Source organism: Hemiscyllium ocellatum, chromosome 18, assembly GCF_020745735.1.
Source record: "Hemiscyllium ocellatum isolate sHemOce1 chromosome 18, sHemOce1.pat.X.cur, whole genome shotgun sequence".
In the NCBI taxonomy this organism is placed as follows: domain Eukaryota; kingdom Metazoa; phylum Chordata; class Chondrichthyes; order Orectolobiformes; family Hemiscylliidae; genus Hemiscyllium; species Hemiscyllium ocellatum.
In genome coordinates this window covers 35,518,395-35,538,047 of record NC_083418.1, presented here as the reverse complement: position 1 = coordinate 35,538,047, position 19,653 = coordinate 35,518,395, and the positions used below count along the sequence as shown (strand labels likewise).

The window sequence follows — 19,653 nt, the reverse complement described above, 5'->3', positions numbered from 1 at the left end:
ACCCTCTGAAGACCATCCCACTTGAACCCATTCCCTACCCTATAACACTGCATTTCCTTGGACATTACGGACAATTTAGCATCGCCAATCCACCTAACGTATGCATATTTGGACTGAGGGAGGAAACCTGAACACCAGGAGGAAACCCAGGCAGATATGGAGAGAATGTGCAAACTCCACAAAGACAGTCACCCGAGGGTGGAATCGAACCTGAGTCCCAGGTGCTGTGAGGCAGCAATGCTAACCACAACACCTCAGAATGCCCATTCAGTGTGGTTGCATATCAAACAATTAGAGAACTATTATCTTTGAATTTTCCTCTCTCTGCTCCCTGCTACTTCAACCCCCCCCCCCCCCCCCTTACATTTCTAGCTCACCACTATCTCATTTCGAATTGGGGCAAGTTTACACATAGCAGGCCCTGCTAAGACCATGAGATTTAGTACCATTTTCTGCTGCAAATTATAAGTACCATCGAATAATGTTATGCGTCTGAACACCCAATATTCAGATTTTCTGACTTTTTCCTTGGTTTCAGGAGCTTACTGGATTTAGTAGCAATGAAAAGGTCTACATACATCCAGCCAAGACTGAAACAGATGCTGACAGATTTTTAACAAATTATAAACTTTGGTGAGTCACAGTGGGAATAAAGAAAAGTGATATTGGGTAATTACTTGCAATGTGGCACTGTAACAAATGTTAATTTTCCAGATTCATGCTGCCAGAAACATTGTTCATTCTGAGACGGAGAAACTATTAGTATTTGGAAATCAATACACTATTCCTCCATTTTGAAGTATACAAGATGATTCAGATCAATATGCATCCTTCAGATGTTTTACAAGTTTTTTTCTTTCCCTTCTGGATTAAAGGTCTATATGATCAACTGGTGGATGTACGGCACTTAGTCTTGCGCACTTGTTTAAAGAGCAGAAACTAGTAAGGTTCAAGTGTACTGTAAGCAAGCAAACTCTTTGAGGCATATACAACCTCAGAAAATTAGCTCCCAGAAGGAAGTGAATGATAATGTGCTCGAGGTAGTTGGAACTGGAACTATTTATCTCATTTCTGATTCAGGAGCCAGAATAACATGTGGGCTCATATACCTACATTGCTATCAACTTATTTTGGATCTATTTCTGAATCAAATGCCACAGTTTTAGACATGAAAATATTGATCCAGCATTAAGAGATTAGATTATAAAGAAAGGCTGAGATGACTTGATATATTTTTATAAAAGAATATAGGAATAAGAGATGCAATATAACAAATTTTAAAAATGTAAAAGGATGAGTAAGATAATTATTTAGCAGAGACAGTTAACACAAGACTCCAGGTTATAGTTGCATAATGTCACAATTTCACAATGTAATTTCTTAAGCAATAAGCAAAATTACATATTAGAACCATACTTTCCCTTTATATGAAGCAGATTGACAGAAAGCCTTATTCAACCACATCAGCTGATTCTTTTAAAGGAATGCACTTCAATATCAAGTCTAAATAGGGATGGCATGCTTACATTTCTCTGATTATCTTTGTTGAAATAAAAATTTCAAAAATGAACAAAACTGCAAAAGAGAAAGGTGGATTGATATTGAACAGGCAAAAAATATATAATTTTATGTACAGAGAATTTTTAAGAGGTTTTGAAAGGTAAGGATGAGGCTGGCCACATGATAATATTGAGAGAACATCTATGAGGACAGTGAGTTAATGGATCAAGGCATGACCATCATAGGAGAGAGGCTGGGAATGAACAGTACAATAATTTTGTAAATGCAGAGAGGAGTAAGGAGAGAGGCTGGGAATAATTTACTGGAATTGAATAGTTTACCAGAGAAGGGCATTGTGACAACCAATATAATGTGACCACATGATAATTAGCAGTGCTTTGGGAAAAAAGTAATTAAAAGATATTATGAGAAAGTGAATTGACGAGATTGATTTAAGAAAAAAAGTGAAGGTGAGTTCATATTGTAAACAGAGATATGACAGGACATACTGGAGTAGGTGGCCAAACATAGAGTCAACACTAACATTCCTTGACGTTGTGTTTGGCCACTTACTCTGATATCTCCTACATATCTATATTTACAATGTTAACTCATTCTAACTCTCTGTCACTTCAATAATTCATGTTCCGATTTTTGAAAACTGTTTCTACAAATTTAGGCACAATGATAAAACTCCAAAAGGACAGGATAGAGAAGGTTGGACAAGGGGAGGAATTCAGAAACAGTTTCCTCACACTTATGCTACTGGCTCCAAGATTCATCAGCATGGCCCAGACTACAATGTAACTGAAACTTTACGCCGGATTCAGCCCTATGTGGTCAGGTAGGAACCACGTTGTAAATTCAGTAAGAGACTGCCTGTATGCCAGCTTGCATCATTTTCTGTTTTGCTGACCTTTATTGGATCTTACTTAGGTAATGCCTCAATATTCATTCTTATTTTCAAATCCCTCTGTGGCATCCTTCCTCTCACTCTCTCAATTTTCTCACTCACTCTCCTTCTCCCTCTCTCTCACCTTCTTCAACTGTACAAGGTTCTGAGATTTCTGCAATAAACCAATTCCGCCTTCCTATTCTAAATTATTTGCTCCATCATAGGCATTCCTTCAACTGCAAAGGTCTCAAGTTCTGGAATTCTCTCCATAAACAATTCAACTCTAATCTGTACAGTTAGCCTTTAAGATGGTGTTAAAACCTACCTTATTTACTTAGTGCTTGGCCACCCACTCTGATGACTCCTTACATGTCTATGCTTACAATGTTAAAGGTGCTATTCTAATGTAAGTTGCTGTAAAGGAGGACAATGAATTCTAATAAGAGACCAGATGAAGATCAATATAAAATATAAATGGAAATAATGAGGGCCTCAATTAGTGTTGGAGTAGTAAGGTCAACAATGGGTTTTCCTGCCCAAAATCAGCCATCTTTAGCCAAATCAAATTCATTTCCCACCTCCAGGCCCACTCCCCCTGGGCCTACGATCTCACTCCACATCTTAGCATCGACCCTGTCAGGTATGTTACATGTTTTATTAAAATCCTGTCTCGTTCTTCTAAATTCCAATGAGTATGGGCACAAGCTGCACAAACTTTCATAGTAAGAAAATCTGTTCCTTACATTAGGAGACGAAAACTGTACAGAGTGCTCTAGGTGTGTTCTTGCCAATGTCCTCCCCAGTTGCAGCAAGACTTCCCCAGTTTTATACTTCATCCCCCTGGAAATGAAGGCCAACATTCCATTTGCTTCCTAATTACTGGGTATGTCTCCAGCACTGTTGCAATCCATGAGGACTGCCTATATGTCAGTCAAGATAATACGCTCAAAACACTGGAGTTGGGCATGATCCACAACCTTCTAACACTTAGAAAAGAGCGCTACCATTGAGCCAGGGGTGACAACATGAAATGCTGATATACCATTGTTCTGAGGCCCTGCGAAGAAGGATTTTTATGTTGATGCACAACATGCATCATATCTTTTTATTAGAGCAGTCATAAATTATTGCTCTTTAAACTCGGAAAAAGACAAACTGCTTCATAACAGTTGAATGAAAACAAAATGCTGTGCATGCTGGAGATCTGAAATGAAAATAAAGAAGGCAGGAGAACCTCAGTGGATCTGGAGCATCTGTGGAAAGAGAAGCAGCACTAATATTTCCAGTTCAATGACTCTGCTTTGGAAAGTTGAAATTCTGAGCGTGTTGCAAAGTGTGAATTCATTATGTGTGTAAAATGAAACTGTACTGAATGAGCGCATAGGGGGAGGTGTAATATATAGAAGAGATGGATTTCAGAATCTTTGAATCATGAAAAATTTATATCTGACAACAATATGCGAGGAAATAAATGTTAATGCATTTTCCAGCATCTTGAACTGCACAATGATTGATTGTGTTAAGGAGTGAGGCGAGGTTAGAGATCATGTACTGTCAAGAGTTGGAAATCCATATTGGCATGTTTTAACTTTTGTGCAGACAGTCAACAGATTACACTAGTTCTCCATTCATTCCTGCAATCAAAAAGCCATCATGATTGCAATACCCACGGTCTCTCTGAAATCTGACTCGAGTGTTGCCATTGCCATTGCCAGACTGGGTCTCAGTTTGCTGATTTTCCAGTGGATCTAGAGTGAGGAGCGGACAAGGGTGAAAGAAATAATAGTGGTTGGTAGCAAGGGTCTTTTGGTTACAAATTTAGCAAAAGGTTGACAGACCATTAAGGCGGACTTTTCAGCTCACTAGTGTTTAGATTAGAATCCTGATGAGGGGCTTTTGCACGAAATGTCGATTTTCCTGCTCCTCGGATGCTGCCTGACCTGCTGTGCTTTTCCAGCACCATTCTGATCTAAACTCTGGTTTCCAGCATCTGCAGTCCTCACTTTTGCCTAGTTGATTTTCAGCTCACTAGTTAGGCCAGTGCTCCCCTATATTTGTATTAATGATTTGTCTGAGACCTTGTGAATTACTCCAAAGCGTGTTTCAGTGAATAAAAAGAAATTATTTACTGAAAGAATGGAAGGAATGCATAAGTATGTCCTGAGATTGATCATGAGTCCCCTGTATTACTCTTACAGTACCTTTTCATGTCACATTGTTCAAAATCCTGCAAAGGAGAACAGTCAATATTTGTATGAAGTTCAAAAAAATCCCTTGTACAGTCAACCCAGTTTCTGATCTTATTGCATCTATCGTGCCCAGAGCAATCAGATGACTCTGAATTGCAATTAGATTTAACCATGTGAAGGACAGTATTGAATAGTTATTGAAGCAGCCTTGTTGGATTCAGTTTCTTGATGATGCATTTAAATTCTTTAATTTATTTATACTTCCGCACCTGAAATATTGGAAAGATGCATTGATATGTAACTTTAAGAGCATTTTGATTCAATATTACCCCTCCTTTAATATTCTATACACCAATTCTTTGGCACCTGCTGAATTTCTTTGTCTATTTTTGTTCCTACATGATTGTTATATTTGCATACTGTTAATCTGATTACTTAGTCAAAAATGAATTTTTCAAGATATGTCATGCTTTTGAGGTGTGAGTTTATTTCTGAAAATACCATCATTGCTATCTGTAAGAGCCTTTCAAACCATAAGCAACTTTTTAGTATATGGTGTCTATGGATAATCTGCTTCTATGTCAATTAGCTGTAGTTTTTTATTGAAATGTTAATTTTAACAATTGAATTACAGTATTTATTATAAGGCAATTAATGTTGAAGCAGAAATTAAACTGTAGCAAATAAATAAGAAATCTTTAAGCAAGAACATAAACAGATTTTTTCATTTTTCTTTTTCTGATAGGACATTAAAGTCTGTTGATGAATTTTATGATGATCACACTTATGATCACAAATTGCGTCCACCAGGGCTGACCCTCTGAGGGTAAGTGCTATTGTCTGTTGAATTCAAAATATTCCATTAGTTTTCAGGAAACTTGAAAAGCACACCACCGAATGTCTCTATGTTGCAAGATATGAACTAGCTTCCTCAAAATAACAAAATTGGAAACAATGGGTATGATAGAAAAAGAAAATCTGGTCACTATCAAAGAAAAGCTGGTCAATGTAGGGTTGATTCTTTTTGATCCACATAAACGATCAGAATTTTGTTTGGACAATAAGTGGAGAGGAATTGGTCCAGGGATGTGTAGGTTAAGTGGATTAGCCATGGGAAATGCAGGGTTATAGGGGTAGAGTAGGGGAATGCGAGTGGGATGCTGTTTGGAGGGTCAGTGTGGACTTGTTGAGCCGAATGGCCTGTTGCCACACTATAGGGATTCTATGATTCTATTAATTAAGAAAGCTACCAGCACATAATTGAATGATTCAGGTAGTTGTTCCAAAACATATTGTATACCTAGTTGCAGCTGCAGATTTGAACTTAATTAAGAGGTTTAGGCTTTTTTTTTAGATACAGATGAATGCTAACTAGGGATTTACCAACAGACTGGAATGTAATCATGATCTTCATATCTTAAATTCAAAAATCTTGTATTATTTCAGACCAAACACTATCAGTAATTTGATTTAGCTTTAGACAAATGGCCAAGGTACTCGGTGGTGTGGTCAACGGAATAGAGTTTAAGCTATGGACTGGACAATTGCTTCAGTCTTCACAACGTCAGCTGGAAATGACCATTCATTTAAGATTGAACAACGGACAAACTGCCTAACAGAACACAGTGTGTAAGAAGTAATGGAAGGTAGAGCTGTGTTATCAACAAATTGTGAACATTGATTCTGTTTCTGTAGGTAACTTTTGAAAAGGGACAGATGAGTGTATGGCAGAGGGAGGATGAATCTTTGAGAATTCCTGAGGTTCCTGTACAGGCATAGGAAGAGAAACTATTGGTACAGAAACTTTAGTTATAATTGAAAAGGTATGGGTGGACCCAGGTGAGGGCAATCACATGGGCCCAGATAAGAAAGCTGAGAGTGGAGATGTGTTCGAGGAGGATGTTGTGATTAATTGTTTTGAAGACTGTTGAAAAGTTGAATGGACAAACAGCAATCATACACCAGAGTCAGTGATAACACCACTTGTGACTTTGGCTATTTCATTACTGTGAAGAGAGCTGGAAAAATTATTGGAAGGATTAAAAAAATGTTGAGAGATGGGCATACCAAAATGTAGGAGATAAGGGCACTTTCAAGGAGTAGGGGTGACTGGACATGTGAAGGTGGCGAGCAAATACAGGAGGGTGAAGGATAAGGTTTGGAGAGTGAGGGTGGCAGTTTTGAAGGAGAAGGGTGATCAGCATAAGAGTGCAGGCAGTTATCACAGGAATAAAGAAGGGAAGTTAGATGTGAAGTATGTTTGTGGGAATGGGATTGGGTGTCAGGAGTTTGGTTAATGGATGAACATGCAATGGCATTTTGGTCATTAAAGGGGCAGCCGAAGAGAAAATTCACATTGGCATGGGGGTACTAGTTCAAGTTAACAAAGACCATTTTGGAATTGATATCAAATTACTTGCTGCATAAAAAGTGATTTAGTAGCAGTATGGAGAACTGGGTCGAGTTTTGGAACAATGTTCTGAAATCATTTAAGAACTAACTAGATTCTATAATGGCACAAGCTGAGGTGTATTGTGCTCGGTTGTGCTGTTCCCAACAAACAAATAAATGGTTGACACTCTCAGTCTATGTTGATATAGTTAAAAATCACACAACACCAGGTTATAGTCCAACAGGTTTAATTGGAAGCACACTAGCTTTCGGAGCGACTCTCCTTCATCAGGTGATAGTGGAGAGCTCGATCGTAACACAGAATTTATAGCAAAAATTTGCAGTGTGATGTAACTGAAATTATACATTGAAAAATTGATTGTCTGTTAAGCCTTTCATCTGTTAGAATACAGTGATAGTTTCACTTCTTTCATGTGTAAATCACAAAACCCTTTTTTTAAAAGTTGCATTCTTGGGTTAGCTGTTAACAATGGTGATAGCTAGACAATATGTTGAAGGTGTTGGCCTCCTGTGTTCTCTGAGTAAAAAATGAGGTCTCCTGTGTTCTCTGTCTATGACCTGATGTTTAGATTGATTCTAATCTAAAAAGTGAGATAACAGAGTTTTACATAAATTCATGCAGTTTTTGAGCTCAGAGTTCGACATGAATGTATGCAGTTTTTGAGCAAAGTGCAATGTAATTCTGCAAAATTCACCACACAAAATATATGTCTGCATGTGGGGTCTTTGTGTGTGTATGTGTGTCTGTCTGGGGTAGGGGTTGTGAGTGTGAGAAAGTGTGTGTGTGTGTGTGTGTGTGTGTAGTTAGTGCAGAGTGTCTTAAGTCTGTGAGGAGGTGCATGTGTGTGTCTATAAGGGTGTGTGTGGGTGTCTGTGTGCGCATCTGTGTGTGCCTGTGTCCCTGTGTATGTGAGAGTGTGTGTAGGAATATCTGTGTGTGTAGTGCAATGGTGATTACCTGTAATGTGACATGAACCCAAGGTCCCGGTTGAGGCCCTCCCTCTGGGTACCGAACTTAGTTATCAGCCTCTGCTCGGCCACTTTCCTCTGCTGCCTGTCCCGAGGTCCACTTTGGAGGATGGTCACCCGAAGGTCTGAGACTGAATGTCCTGGACCACTGAAGTGTTTCCCAACTGGGAGGGAACCCTCCTGAATGTTGATTGTTGTGCGGTGCCCATTAATTCGTTGTCGTAGCCTTTGCTCAGTTTCCCCAATGTACCATGCCTCCGGGCATCCTTGCCTGCAATGCATAAGATAGACAACGTTGGCTGAGTCACATGAGTACCGTTGAAAATGTGTTGCTGGTTAAAGCACAGCAGGTTAGGCAGCATCCAAGGAATAGGAAATTCGACGTTTCGGGCATAAGCCCTTCATCAGGAATGAGGAGAGGGTGCCAGGCAGGCTAAGATAAAAGGTAGGGAGGAGGGACTTGGGGGAGGGGCGATGGAGATGTGATAGGTGGAAGGAGGTCAAGGTGAGGGTGATAGGCCGGAGTGGGGTGGGGGCGGAGAGGTTAGGAAGAAGATTGCAGGTTAGGAGGGCGGTGCTGAGTTGAGGGAACCGACTGAGACAAGGTGGGGGGAGGGGAAATGAGGAAACTGGAGAAATCTGAGTTCATCCCTTGTGGTTGGAGGGTTCCCAGGCGGAAGATGAGGCGCTCTTCCTCCAACCGTCGTGTTGTTATGTTTTGCCGGTGGAGGAGTCCAAGGACCTGCATGTCTTCGGTGGAGTGGGAGGGAGAGTTAAAGTGTTGAGCCACAGGGTGGTTGCCATGTACAAGGTGGGAGGTGTTCCCATGCGTAAAACTATCACTGGAGCAGTGAAACTATCACTATCACTGTATCCTAATAGATAAAAGGCTTAACAAACAATCAATTTTCAATGTATAATTTCAGTTACATCACACTGCAAATTTTTGCTATACATTCTGTGTTACGATCGAGCCCTCCACTATCACTTGATGAAGGAGCGTCGCTCCGAAAGCTAGTGTGCTTCCAATTAAACCTGTTGGACTATAACCTGGTGTTGTGTGATTTTTAACTTTGTACACCCCAGTCCAACACCGGCATCTCCAAATTATGTTGATATAGGAAGAGTGAACCATTGTGGAACACACACCAGTAGCTGAATAAAACTGATTATCATCGTTCAATCTGTTCAGAAGGATGCTTCGACTTTTATAATTAAATGATCATCGGCAATATTATAGAAGATCTTTGCAATCATATTGCTCTTTGATTTGAAGGACTAAACATGGACTTAGCAATTTGGTTGCATCAGTTGTGATAAAAAACACTAACTGCATTTCTGAATAAAATGTTTTGTAGCAATGTAGAGAACTCTTAGGTGTATACTTGTCTTTCAATACTTGGACAAATGCTGTAGTCCTATTGCCTATATTAATAATGATTTCACACACTGATTGAGAATGCCTATAGGTATATTAAATGTTAAATGAATCAATATATTATGGACAACACTGGGGTTATGCTATGACACAGCAGAAGAAGAATGATTGCTTACAGCCGGTGACCTCAAGTTTGCTTGTGTTTTCTCTTCCAATCTCAAATTAGAATGGTCAGTTAGGTGGCCATTCCATTACCTCTCACAGGTTTTTCATCAATTATGTAAATTAGTCAAGTTCCACATTCCTTTGAGACATGATCCTTCTTGTTTGTTATTCATAACCAAGTATTAGATGTAAGTACAGAAATACCCATTTAGGTTTTCTTCAGTATAAATAATAAATAATAGACACAGTGGAAAACACAATCCTGTCAAATGAAACTAATTGTTTTGCTGTATCACGAATCAATCAGAAAACAGAAAATGCTAGAAATACTTTGGTAGCAGCTGTGGAGAGAGTTAATATTTACGGTCAATGATCTTTCATCACACTTGTGAAAGTTGGAGTTCTGTGAGTTCTTGTGGTGCTGTGATAGTGTCCTATCCTCTTAGCAAGAAGCTTTGGGTTTTAGCTGCATGGCAGGACGTTTTGGTCATTGGCATTTCTAATGCAGTAAAAAATGAGGTCTGCAGATGCTGGAGATCACAGCTGCAAATGTGTTGCTGGTCAAAGCACAGCAGGCCAGGCAGCATCTCAGGAATAGAGAATTCGACGTTTCGAGCATAAGCCCTTCATCAGGAATAAGAGAGAGAGAGCCAAGCCGGCTGAGATAAAAGGTAGGGAGGAGGGACTAGGGGGAGGGGCGATGGAGGTGGGATAGGTGGAAGGAGGTCAAGGTGAGGGTGATAGGCCGGAGTGGGGTGGGGGCGGAGAGGTCAGGAAGAGGATTGCAGGTTAGGAAGGCGATGCTGAGTTGAGGGAACCGACTGAGACAAGGTGGGGGGAGGGGAAATGAGGAAGCTGGAGAAATCTGAATTCATACCTTGTGGTTGGAGGGTTCCCAGGCGGAAGATGAGGCGCTCCTCCTCCAGCCGTCGTGTAGTTGTGTTCTGCCGGTGGAGGAGTCCAAGGACCTGCATGTCCTCGGGGGAGTGGGAGGGGGAGTTAAAGTGTTGAGCCACGGGGTGATTGGGTTGGTTGGTTCGGGCGGCCCAGAGGTGTTCTCTGAAGCGTTCCGCAAGTAAGCGGCCTGTCTCACCAATATAGAGGAGGCCACATCGGGTGCAGCGGATGCAATAGATGATGTGTGTGGAGGTACAGGTGAACTTGTGGCGGATATGGAAGGATCCCTTGGGGCCTTGGAGGGAAGTGAGTGTGGAGGTGTGGGCGCAAGTTTTACATTTCCTGCGGTTGCAGGGGAAGGTGCCGGGGGTGGAGGTTGGGTTGGTGGGGGGTGTGGATCTGACAAGGGAGTCACGAAGGGAGTGGTCCTTGCGGAACGCTGATAGGGGAGGGGAGGGAAATATATCCTTGGTGGTGGGGTCCGTTTGGAGGTGGCGGAAATGGCGGCGGATAATACGTTGTATGCGCAGGTTGGTGGGGTGGTAGGTGAGAACCAGTGGGGTTCTGTCTTGGTGGCGGTTGGAGGAGCGGGGCTCAAGGGCGGAGGAGCGGGAAGTGGAGGAGATGCGGTGGAGGGCATCGTCGATCACGTCTGGGGGGAATCTGCGGTCCTTGAAGAAGGAGGCCATCTGGGTTGTGCGGTGTTGGAATTGGTCCTCCTGGGAGCAGATGCGGCGGAGACGAAGGAATTGGGAATATGGGATGGCGTTTTTACAGGGGGCAGGGTGGGAGGAGGTGTAGTCCAGGTAGCTGTGGGAGTCAGTCGGTTTATAATAGATGTCTGTGTTGAGTCGGTCGCCCGAGATAGAAATGGAAAGGTCTAGGAAGGGGAGGGAGGAGTCTGAGACAGTCCAGGTGAATTTCAGGTCGGGATGGAAGGTGTTAGTAAAGTTGATGAACTGTTCAACCTCCTCGTGGGAGCACGAGGCAGCGCCGATACAGTCATCGATGTAGCGGAGGAAAAGGTGGGGGGTGGTGCCAGTGTAGTTGCGGAAGATGGACTGTTCCACATATCCTACGAAGAGGCAGGCATAGCTGGGGCCCATGCGGGTGCCCATGGCAACTCCTTTAGTTTGGAGGAAGTGGGAGGATTGAAAAGAGAAGTTATTCAGGGTGAGGACCAGTTCAGTCAGTCGAAGGAGGGTGTCAGTGGAAGGGTACTGGTTAGTGCGGCGGGAAAGGAAGAAGCGGAGGGCTTTGAGTCCTTCGTGATGGGGGATGGAGGTGTACAGGGACTGGATGTCCATAGTGAAAATAAGGCATTGGGGACCGGGGAAGCGAAAATCCTGGAGGAGGTGGAGGGCGTGGGTGGTGTCCCGAACGTAGGTGGGGAGTTCTTGGACTAAAGGGGACAGGACCGTGTCGAGGTATTGGGAGATGAGTTCGGTGGGGCAGGAGCAGGCTGAGACAATGGGTCGGCCGGGGCAGGCAGGTTTGTGGATTTTGGGCAGGAGGTAGAAACGGGCGGTGCGGGGTTGTGGGACTATGAGGTTGGAGGCGGTGGATGGGAGATCCCCTGAGGTGATGAGGTCCTGGATGGTCTGGGAGATGATGGTTTGGTGGTGGGAGGTGGGGTCGTGGTCAAGGGGGCGATAAGAGGAGGCGTCCGCGAGCTGGCGTTTGGCTTCAGCGGTGTACAGGTCAGTGCGCCAAACTACCACCGCGCCTCCCTTGTCTGCGGGTTTGATGGTGAGGTTGGGATTGGAGCGGAGGGAGTGGAGGGCTGCACGTTCTGAGGGTGAGAGGTTGGAGTGGGTGAGAGGGGTGGACAGGTTGAGTCGGTTGATGTCACGGCGGCAGTTGGCTATAAAGAGGTCGAGGGCGGGTAGGAGGCCTGCACGGGGTGTCCAGGTGGATGGGGTGTGTTGGAGGCGGGAGAAGGGGTCGTCAGAGGGTGGGCGGGAGTCCCTCCATCGCCCCTCCCCCTAGTCCCTCCTCCCTACCTTTTATCTCAGCCGGCTTGGCTCTCTCTCTCTTATTCCTGATGAAGGGCTTATGCTCGAAACGTCGAATTCTCTATTCCTGAGATGCTGCCTGGCCTGCTGTGCTTTGACCAGCAACACATTTGCAGCATTTCTAATGCAGCCAATTAGGTTGTTCATCAGTCTACAAATCCATCCAAATGGTTGTTGGCAGGTGGTAAGAAAGTCTTTTGGTCATCCATCCTGCAGAAGGCGATGGCAAATGACTACAATAGTTTGGTCAGTAGTGTGGACAAATCTATCGCCTAATCATCAGAAATAAAGACAGAAGAAAAGGCAACAGGTGTCACAGATTATAAGCAAATCCTGAGGCAGAAAAAGAGAAACGTGGTAAGGCTGTAATGGGTGAAAATAATAGTGATTGAATGGCAAAGCGCTTTTACTGCAAGGAAAAATATATTAATAGGACAAAACAAAGAGGCAGAATTTCTTTCAGCTTCCTGTCTCCAAACTCAGCTATATAGGGGAGCAGGGGTGGGCATTGGATCTGGTGGGAGAGTGACATGATGCAGTCCCTGCGATCTTTCTTTTTCTGCCTAACTCTATTTGGTTTCATGCCTTACACATCTGGTACAACACACTGGAGAGTTACCATGTGAGGAGCCTTGAAAGCATACTTGGCTGGATTGCTTGCAGGATTTTGTCTAGTGGGTTGGCAGAAAGTCCCTTGTTTGAAGTCACCATAAGGAGTTTGATATATGGGGATGGGTGTAAGGCTGTTGAGAACCACTTTCTAGTCTTTCCTTCCAACCAATGACCCTTTCCCCCTCCTGCTTTCACTCGTATTTCTGGGTCACTGGTAAGTGTAGTACTGTCAGTAAGTTAGGCAGCATCCAAGGAACAGGAAATTCGACGTTTCGGGCCAGAGCCCTTCATCAGGAATGAGGAGAGGGTGCCAGGCAGGCTAAGATAAAAGGTAGGGAGGAGGGACTTGGGGGAGGGGCGATGGAGATGTGATAGGTGGAAGGAGGTCAAGGTGAGGGTGATAGGCCGGAGTGGGGTGGGGGCGGAGAGGTCAGGAAGAGGATTGCAGGTTAGCAGGGCGGTGCTGAGTTCAAGGGACTGAGACGAGGTGGGGGGAGGGGAAATGAGGAAACTGGGGAAATCTGAGTTCATCCCTTGTGGCTGGAGGGTTCCCAGGGGGAAGATGAGGCGCTCTTCCTCCAACCGTCGTGTTGTTATGTTCTGACGATGGAGGAGTCCAAGGACCTGCATGTCTTCGGTGGAGTGGGAGGGAGAGTTAAAGTGTTGAGCCACGGGGTGGTTGGGTTGGTTGGTTCGGGCGTCCCAGAGGTGTTCCCTGAAGCGTTCTGCAAGTAGGCGGCCTGTCTCCCCAATATAGAGGAGGCCACATCGGGTGCAGCGGATGCAATAGATGATGTGTGTGGAGGTGCAGGTGAATTTGTGGCGGATATGGAAGGATCCCTTGGGGCCTTGGAGAGAAGTAAGGGAGGAGGTGTGGGCGCAAGTTTTGCGGTTGCAGGGGAAGGTGTCGGGAGTGGAGGTTGGGTTGGTGGGGGGTGTGGACCTGACGAGGGAGTCACGAAGGGAGTGGTCTTTGCGGAACGCTGATAGGGGAGGGGAGGGAAATATATCCCTGGTGGTGGGGTCCGTTTGGAGTTGGCGGAAATGACGGCGGATGACACGCTGTATACGGAGGTTGGTGGGGTGGTAGGTGAGAACCAATGGGGTTCTGTCTTGGTGGCGGTTGGAGGAGCGGGGCTCAAGGGCGGAGGAGCGGGAAGTGGAGGAGATGCGGTGGAGGGCATCGTCGATCACGTCTGGGAGGAATCTGCGGTCCTTGAAGAAGGACGCCATCTGGGCTGTGCGGTATTGGAACTGGTCCTCCTGGGAGCAGATGCGGCGGAGACGAAGGAATTGGGAATATGGGATGGAGTTTTTACAGGGGGCAGGGTGGGAGGAGGTTTAGTCCAGGTAGCTGTGGGAGTCAGTCGGTTTATAGTAGATGTCTCTGTTGAGTTGGTTGCCCGAGATAGAAATGGAAAGGTCTAGGAAAGGGAGGGAGGAGTCTGAGACAGTCCAGGTGAATTTGAGGTCGGGATGGAAGGTGTTGGTAAAGTTGATGAACTGTTCAACCTCCTCGTGGGAGCACGAGGCAGCGCCGATACAGTCATCGATGTAGCGGAGGAAAAGGTGGGGGGGTGGTGCCAGTGTAGTTACGGAAGATGGACTGTTCCACATATTCTACAAAGAGACAGGCATAGCTGGGGCCCATGCGGGTGCCCATGGCAACTCCTTTAGTTTGGAGGAAGTGGGAGGCTGAAAATGTGTTGCTGGTTAAAGCACAGCAGGTTAGGCAGCATTCAAGGTGCCAACTCCAAACGGACCCCACCACCAGGGATATATTTCCCTCCCCTCCCCTATCAGTGTTCCGCAAAGACCACTCCCTTTGTGACTCCCTCGTCAGGTCCACACCCCCCACTAACCCAACCTCCACTCCCGGCACCTTCCCCTGCAACTGCAGGAAATGCAAAACTTGTGCCCACATCGCCTCCCTTACTTCTCTCCAAGGCCCCAAGGAATCCTTCCATATCCGCCACAAATTCACCTGCACCTCCACACACATCATCTATTGCATCCGCTGCACCCGATGTGGCCTCCTCTATATTGGGGAGACAGGCCGCCTACGTGCAGAACGCTTCAGGGAACACCTCTGGGACGCCCGAACCAACCAACCCAACCACCCCGTGGCTCAACACTTTAACTCTCCCTCCCACTCCACCGAAGACATGCAGGTCCTTGGACTCCTCCATCGCCAGAACATAACAACACGACGGTTGGAGGAAGAGCGCCTCATCTTCCGCCTGGGAACCCTCCAGCCACAAGGGATGAACTCAGATTTCCCCAGTTTCCTCATTTCCCCTCCCCCCACCTTGTCTCAGTCAATTCCCTTGAACTCAGCACCGCCCTGCTAACCTGCAATCCTCTTCCTGACCTCTCCGCCCCCACCTCACTCCGGCCTATCACCCTCACCTTGACCTCCTTCCACCTATCACATCTCCATCGCCCCTCCCCCAAGTCCCTCCTCCCTACCTTTTATCTTAGCCTGCCTGGCACCCTCTCCTCATTCCTGATGAAGGGCTCTGGCCCGGAACGTCGAATTTCCTGTTCCTTGGATGCTGCCTAACCTGCTGTACTTTAACCAGCAACACATTTTCAGCTCTGATCTCCAGCATCTGCAGACCTCACTTTTTACTAGTACTGTCAGTAGCCACCATTTCCAGTGGTGCTGCTAGGTGAGCAACATCTGATGAAGTTACCTGATGAAGGACTTCTCCTGCTCCTCGGATGCTGCCTGACCTGCTCTGCTTTTCCAGCACCACGCTCTCCAGCTACTCTCAGGGTTTGGGATGTGTGTGCCCAGTGTCTTAAAGCCTACTGAAGGCCTGACTCTGATCACTTAAATGTCTGTTAGGCATTCTTCTTGTCTTTCCCCAACAGAGGTGAGGCAGGTTCGCTTGGGTTCTCCAGACTCTGAATGAAACTCCTGTCACTAACATTAAATTCTACCCAAGGTATATCTGGTGAAGTTCTAAGTGGCATCAGCAGAATCAGTAATTGTCTAAAAAAATAGAGATGATGGTTATGGGCTCAAATTAGTGAACTGATTGTTGACTCGAGGAGGCTGTTGGCTTGAAAGTTTGGACACTGTGCTTCACCGTGTAGAAAGCTGAGGAATAAAGGTCAGTGTTGGAGTGGGCTCTAGAATTGAAGTAGCCAGCAAATTGAGATGCTGAGCAAAGTGATCACCCAGTTAGTATTAAGTCTTCCCAGTATGACAGAATATTGTCTAATGTAATTGCTTTGAAAGGATTAATGTTGAACATTGCATTAAGCTCCACCTAATCAGATGACCTCATCAGGATTTGGGTGGAGAAAAGCAAAACAGCTCTGAATCCTGAAGGAGGAAGCCCTGCCATCTCATCATTTTTGTTATGATAGCTATCATACCAATGAAAACTGTACCTGATTGTTATCATGCAATAAGCTGCACCTTGTTTAAGGCAAGACTCTCTCATCAGGCTAGGTTTTCTCCACCACACTAGACAAATTAGGCCCTATAGATCATAATCTAAAATAATGATGATGGCAGCAAATTTAAATTATGGTGATGAAGAGTCCAGTGAATAAGAGTTTTGGCCCGAAATGTTGATGTTCTTGCAACTTGGATGCTGTCCAGCTTTTCCAGCTTCACATCTATTGACCCCAGTGAACAATGAGATGGACACAGACGAGGGCACTGTAAACTACAGTGGGATGTTCTTTGTTGAGATAAAAGGAAGATATTATTCCTAAACATTGCAAGCTCCAGTCCTTATCTTCTGCTGTTCAAAATAAACTCACTATCTGCTCTTTCATGTTTCTACTATTCAAATCAATCTTCTAGAAAGCTTTATTTTACTTGTCAATTGTTTTATCTTTTACATTTAAAAATAATTTACAGCCTGTAAGTACTTTGTAATTTCTGCCAGAGTTTGTACTGTTATTCTTCTTCTGTTCTTCTGTTCATAAATCCTGACCCATGATATTTTGTTGGATTGTAACTTAGGACTTTTTATTTCTGTCAAATTCCACCATGACAGTACTTCTACGTTTACCAGAAATTTAAACTTGCCACATTTAAAACACGTGGTTTTGCAATGAGTTGCACAGATTTGCTGTCAAAATGTTATTTCTACAATTGCTTCCTGATTGACAGATAATTCATGACCCAGTAACCTTGCAATATGTTTGTGGCATGTTAAACAGAGCTGTGCTAAAGTCTTTTGGAAGGTACTTTCACTTGGGATAGTATAAGACAACACAAAGTGATAAAGAATGTGACAAAATCTGCCTGGAAGAATGCACTGGAAGATAGCATTCACTTCTGATTGGCATTATCCTGTATAACATCATAGACAAAATTAAAGAGGCTCGCATAGAGTATTTATGATGAATAGATGCACCTACATGTAGGTCACATTTTTAAGACTTCCTTTTTATTTTTCAATATATTTCATTGTGGACTGAAATGGGAAAATAACTCATCTGAAAAACTAAGGATTGTTGAGCCGTTGCTGCACTTTTTAAAAGCAATTAATCTGACACTCATTGTAAGTGCTATTTGCACAGCTGCTAGTTCAAGCAACAGTGGGATGAGTTTTATAGACAAGTTGGAGCCATGACCTTTGTACAAATGGAGATGTAGCTGATAATAAGTAACTCTTTGGTCTGTGGGCTACAGACTAGTTATCAATGACAAATTCCATTTGACTGCTAACTAGTTATCAATGACAAATTCCATTTGCTAACTAAGTTAGATAGCTGAACAGTTTGGAGTTAAGTACATGTTAGGAAGAAGCCATCAGATATCAACACACTCAGGAGCTGTCTCTGTTCTCTGCATTATAAAACCAGTTCATTTTTTTTCTTCAGCAACTGCTGTAAGCTGTGTCTTTTAAATTAACACGTCAGAAACATTTATGAAAGTGTGAATCAGTTACTCTGTGCCTTCTAAAAATGAAGGGAAGCATCCAGAGAAGGAAGATTGAGAAGCAGCATTCTGATCGCAGCAATCAGCTCAGTAAATTCTGTGAATTGGGATCACTGAACCGCTTTCCCAGTCTCTTCATCCGTAATATTTTTTTTTGTGTGTGTCTGTTTGAATATGTGTGGAAAGAGGATTTTGAAGGGGTTAGAATTTTAACCAGTAGTGTTATATACCAATGGTTCATAATAGTTAGCCTGCAGCTAGAGTCTATTTACTTGTTCAATATAGTAATTCTTATTAAGTACAGAAACCGAATCCATATTTGCTGTCATCAGGGTCTGAAAGTGATGTAAAATATGGAATTCTACATATGTTGTAACATCTTTAAACTTTGATAACAATGCTAAGAGTAGTGGAACCTAATTTTCTGCTTACCCATCCCAGTGTAGCGTAGCACACACTTAAGGGGTTAGGACCAGTTTTAAGGGGACTGTCACTATAAGTGAGAACAAACACGTGGGACAACCTCAAACAGCATATTAATCCATTGGCAGCCTCTCCTCAGTCAGTAGGGACATAGGATTATGAATGGTAAGGAATGATGAAAGGAAAAAAAACGTTTTAGGTAAGGGCATGAGTGTGAAGACAAATCTAAGAAATGTCTGATTATAATTGTGAGACCGGATGCCCTCTGACCACACCCAGGATACTATTTCCATCAGTGATCATTACGGCTTCTGGATATGACTTTCATTCCAAGTTGACCTTAACTCCTCTTCATCCTCCTCTCTCCACCGACTATTCATATCATTAGTACAATGGCACAGCACTGCACTTGCTTCTCTACTGACGCTGGGAAGACACTTTCACAGGAGATTGCCATTGTACTACAGCTATCAAAGTGAGGCCGTTTCATCTCACCAAGTATGTTGAAACATGGGTGCTATAAAAAAGCACAAAGCAGCTTGTCCTGGTTGGCATACTTCCACAGATGCTTCTCTTTTTTGCAGTATGCCAACTTAGAGGAATCCTTTTGGGAATCAGTGGTACCAGGAAAGGAAGAAGGCAATAAAATAATAAAAATAATGACACAAATAAACATGTGGACTGGAGCAGCAACAGAGAAAGTAAAATTAAATTTAACTCTATAAAGATTTTTTTCTTTCGATTAATAAAGGATCTGAATTCCAAAGCAAATCCAAATGTCATGGTCATGGAGTCATGTGTTTTGTTATTTTCTGACAATTTCATGAAAACACCACAGTCAGGAATTCATAAAGAAGTCATTAAAATGTGCAGTTGGATTGATATGATATTGTTAAAGCAAGTGTTGAATGTTTTAACTTGCTTTGGTTTAGAAATGAATATTTTCATTGCTTTGGAAACATGCAAAGTTTCAGTCCTCACAACATTTAGTTTTTTATCTTGATGATTGGCTGCTTCATAGATAGTTCAGGTTTTAACATAATGTTTCAAATAAAGTCATACTCCATGGAAACAGACCCATCGGTCCAACTAGTCCACGCTGACCATGTTCTCAAACTAAACTAGTCCCAATAGCCTGCATTTCGCCATATCCCTCCAAACCTTTCCTATTCATGTATTTATCCAAATGTCTTTTAAATGTTGTAACTATACCTGTGTCCACACTTCCTCTGGCAGTTCATTCCACACATGAACCAAAGGTGTTGGATTTACTGCTGAATATAGAAGGA

General features: G+C 43.6%; 1 protein-coding gene across 4 annotated transcripts in view; it reads left to right on the top strand.

Annotated features, from left to right (window-relative positions):
• saxo4 (stabilizer of axonemal microtubules 4) overlaps positions 1 to 19,653 on the top strand; it is a 153,111-nt gene that overhangs the window by 95,059 nt on the left and 38,399 nt on the right. For 3 of the 4 annotated variants that reach the window (XM_060838848.1, XM_060838851.1, XM_060838852.1), the window contains 3 exons: positions 539 to 633; positions 2,180 to 2,344; positions 5,330 to 5,410. In XM_060838848.1, coding sequence (XP_060694831.1) covers positions 539 to 633; positions 2,180 to 2,344; positions 5,330 to 5,408 — 339 coding nt within the window. In that variant the 3' untranslated portion in view covers positions 5,409 to 5,410. Of the gene's footprint in view, positions 1 to 538; positions 634 to 2,179; positions 2,345 to 5,329; positions 5,411 to 18,948; positions 18,998 to 19,653 lie in introns of those variants that run through there. The other variant, XM_060838849.1, reaches the window with a different exon arrangement.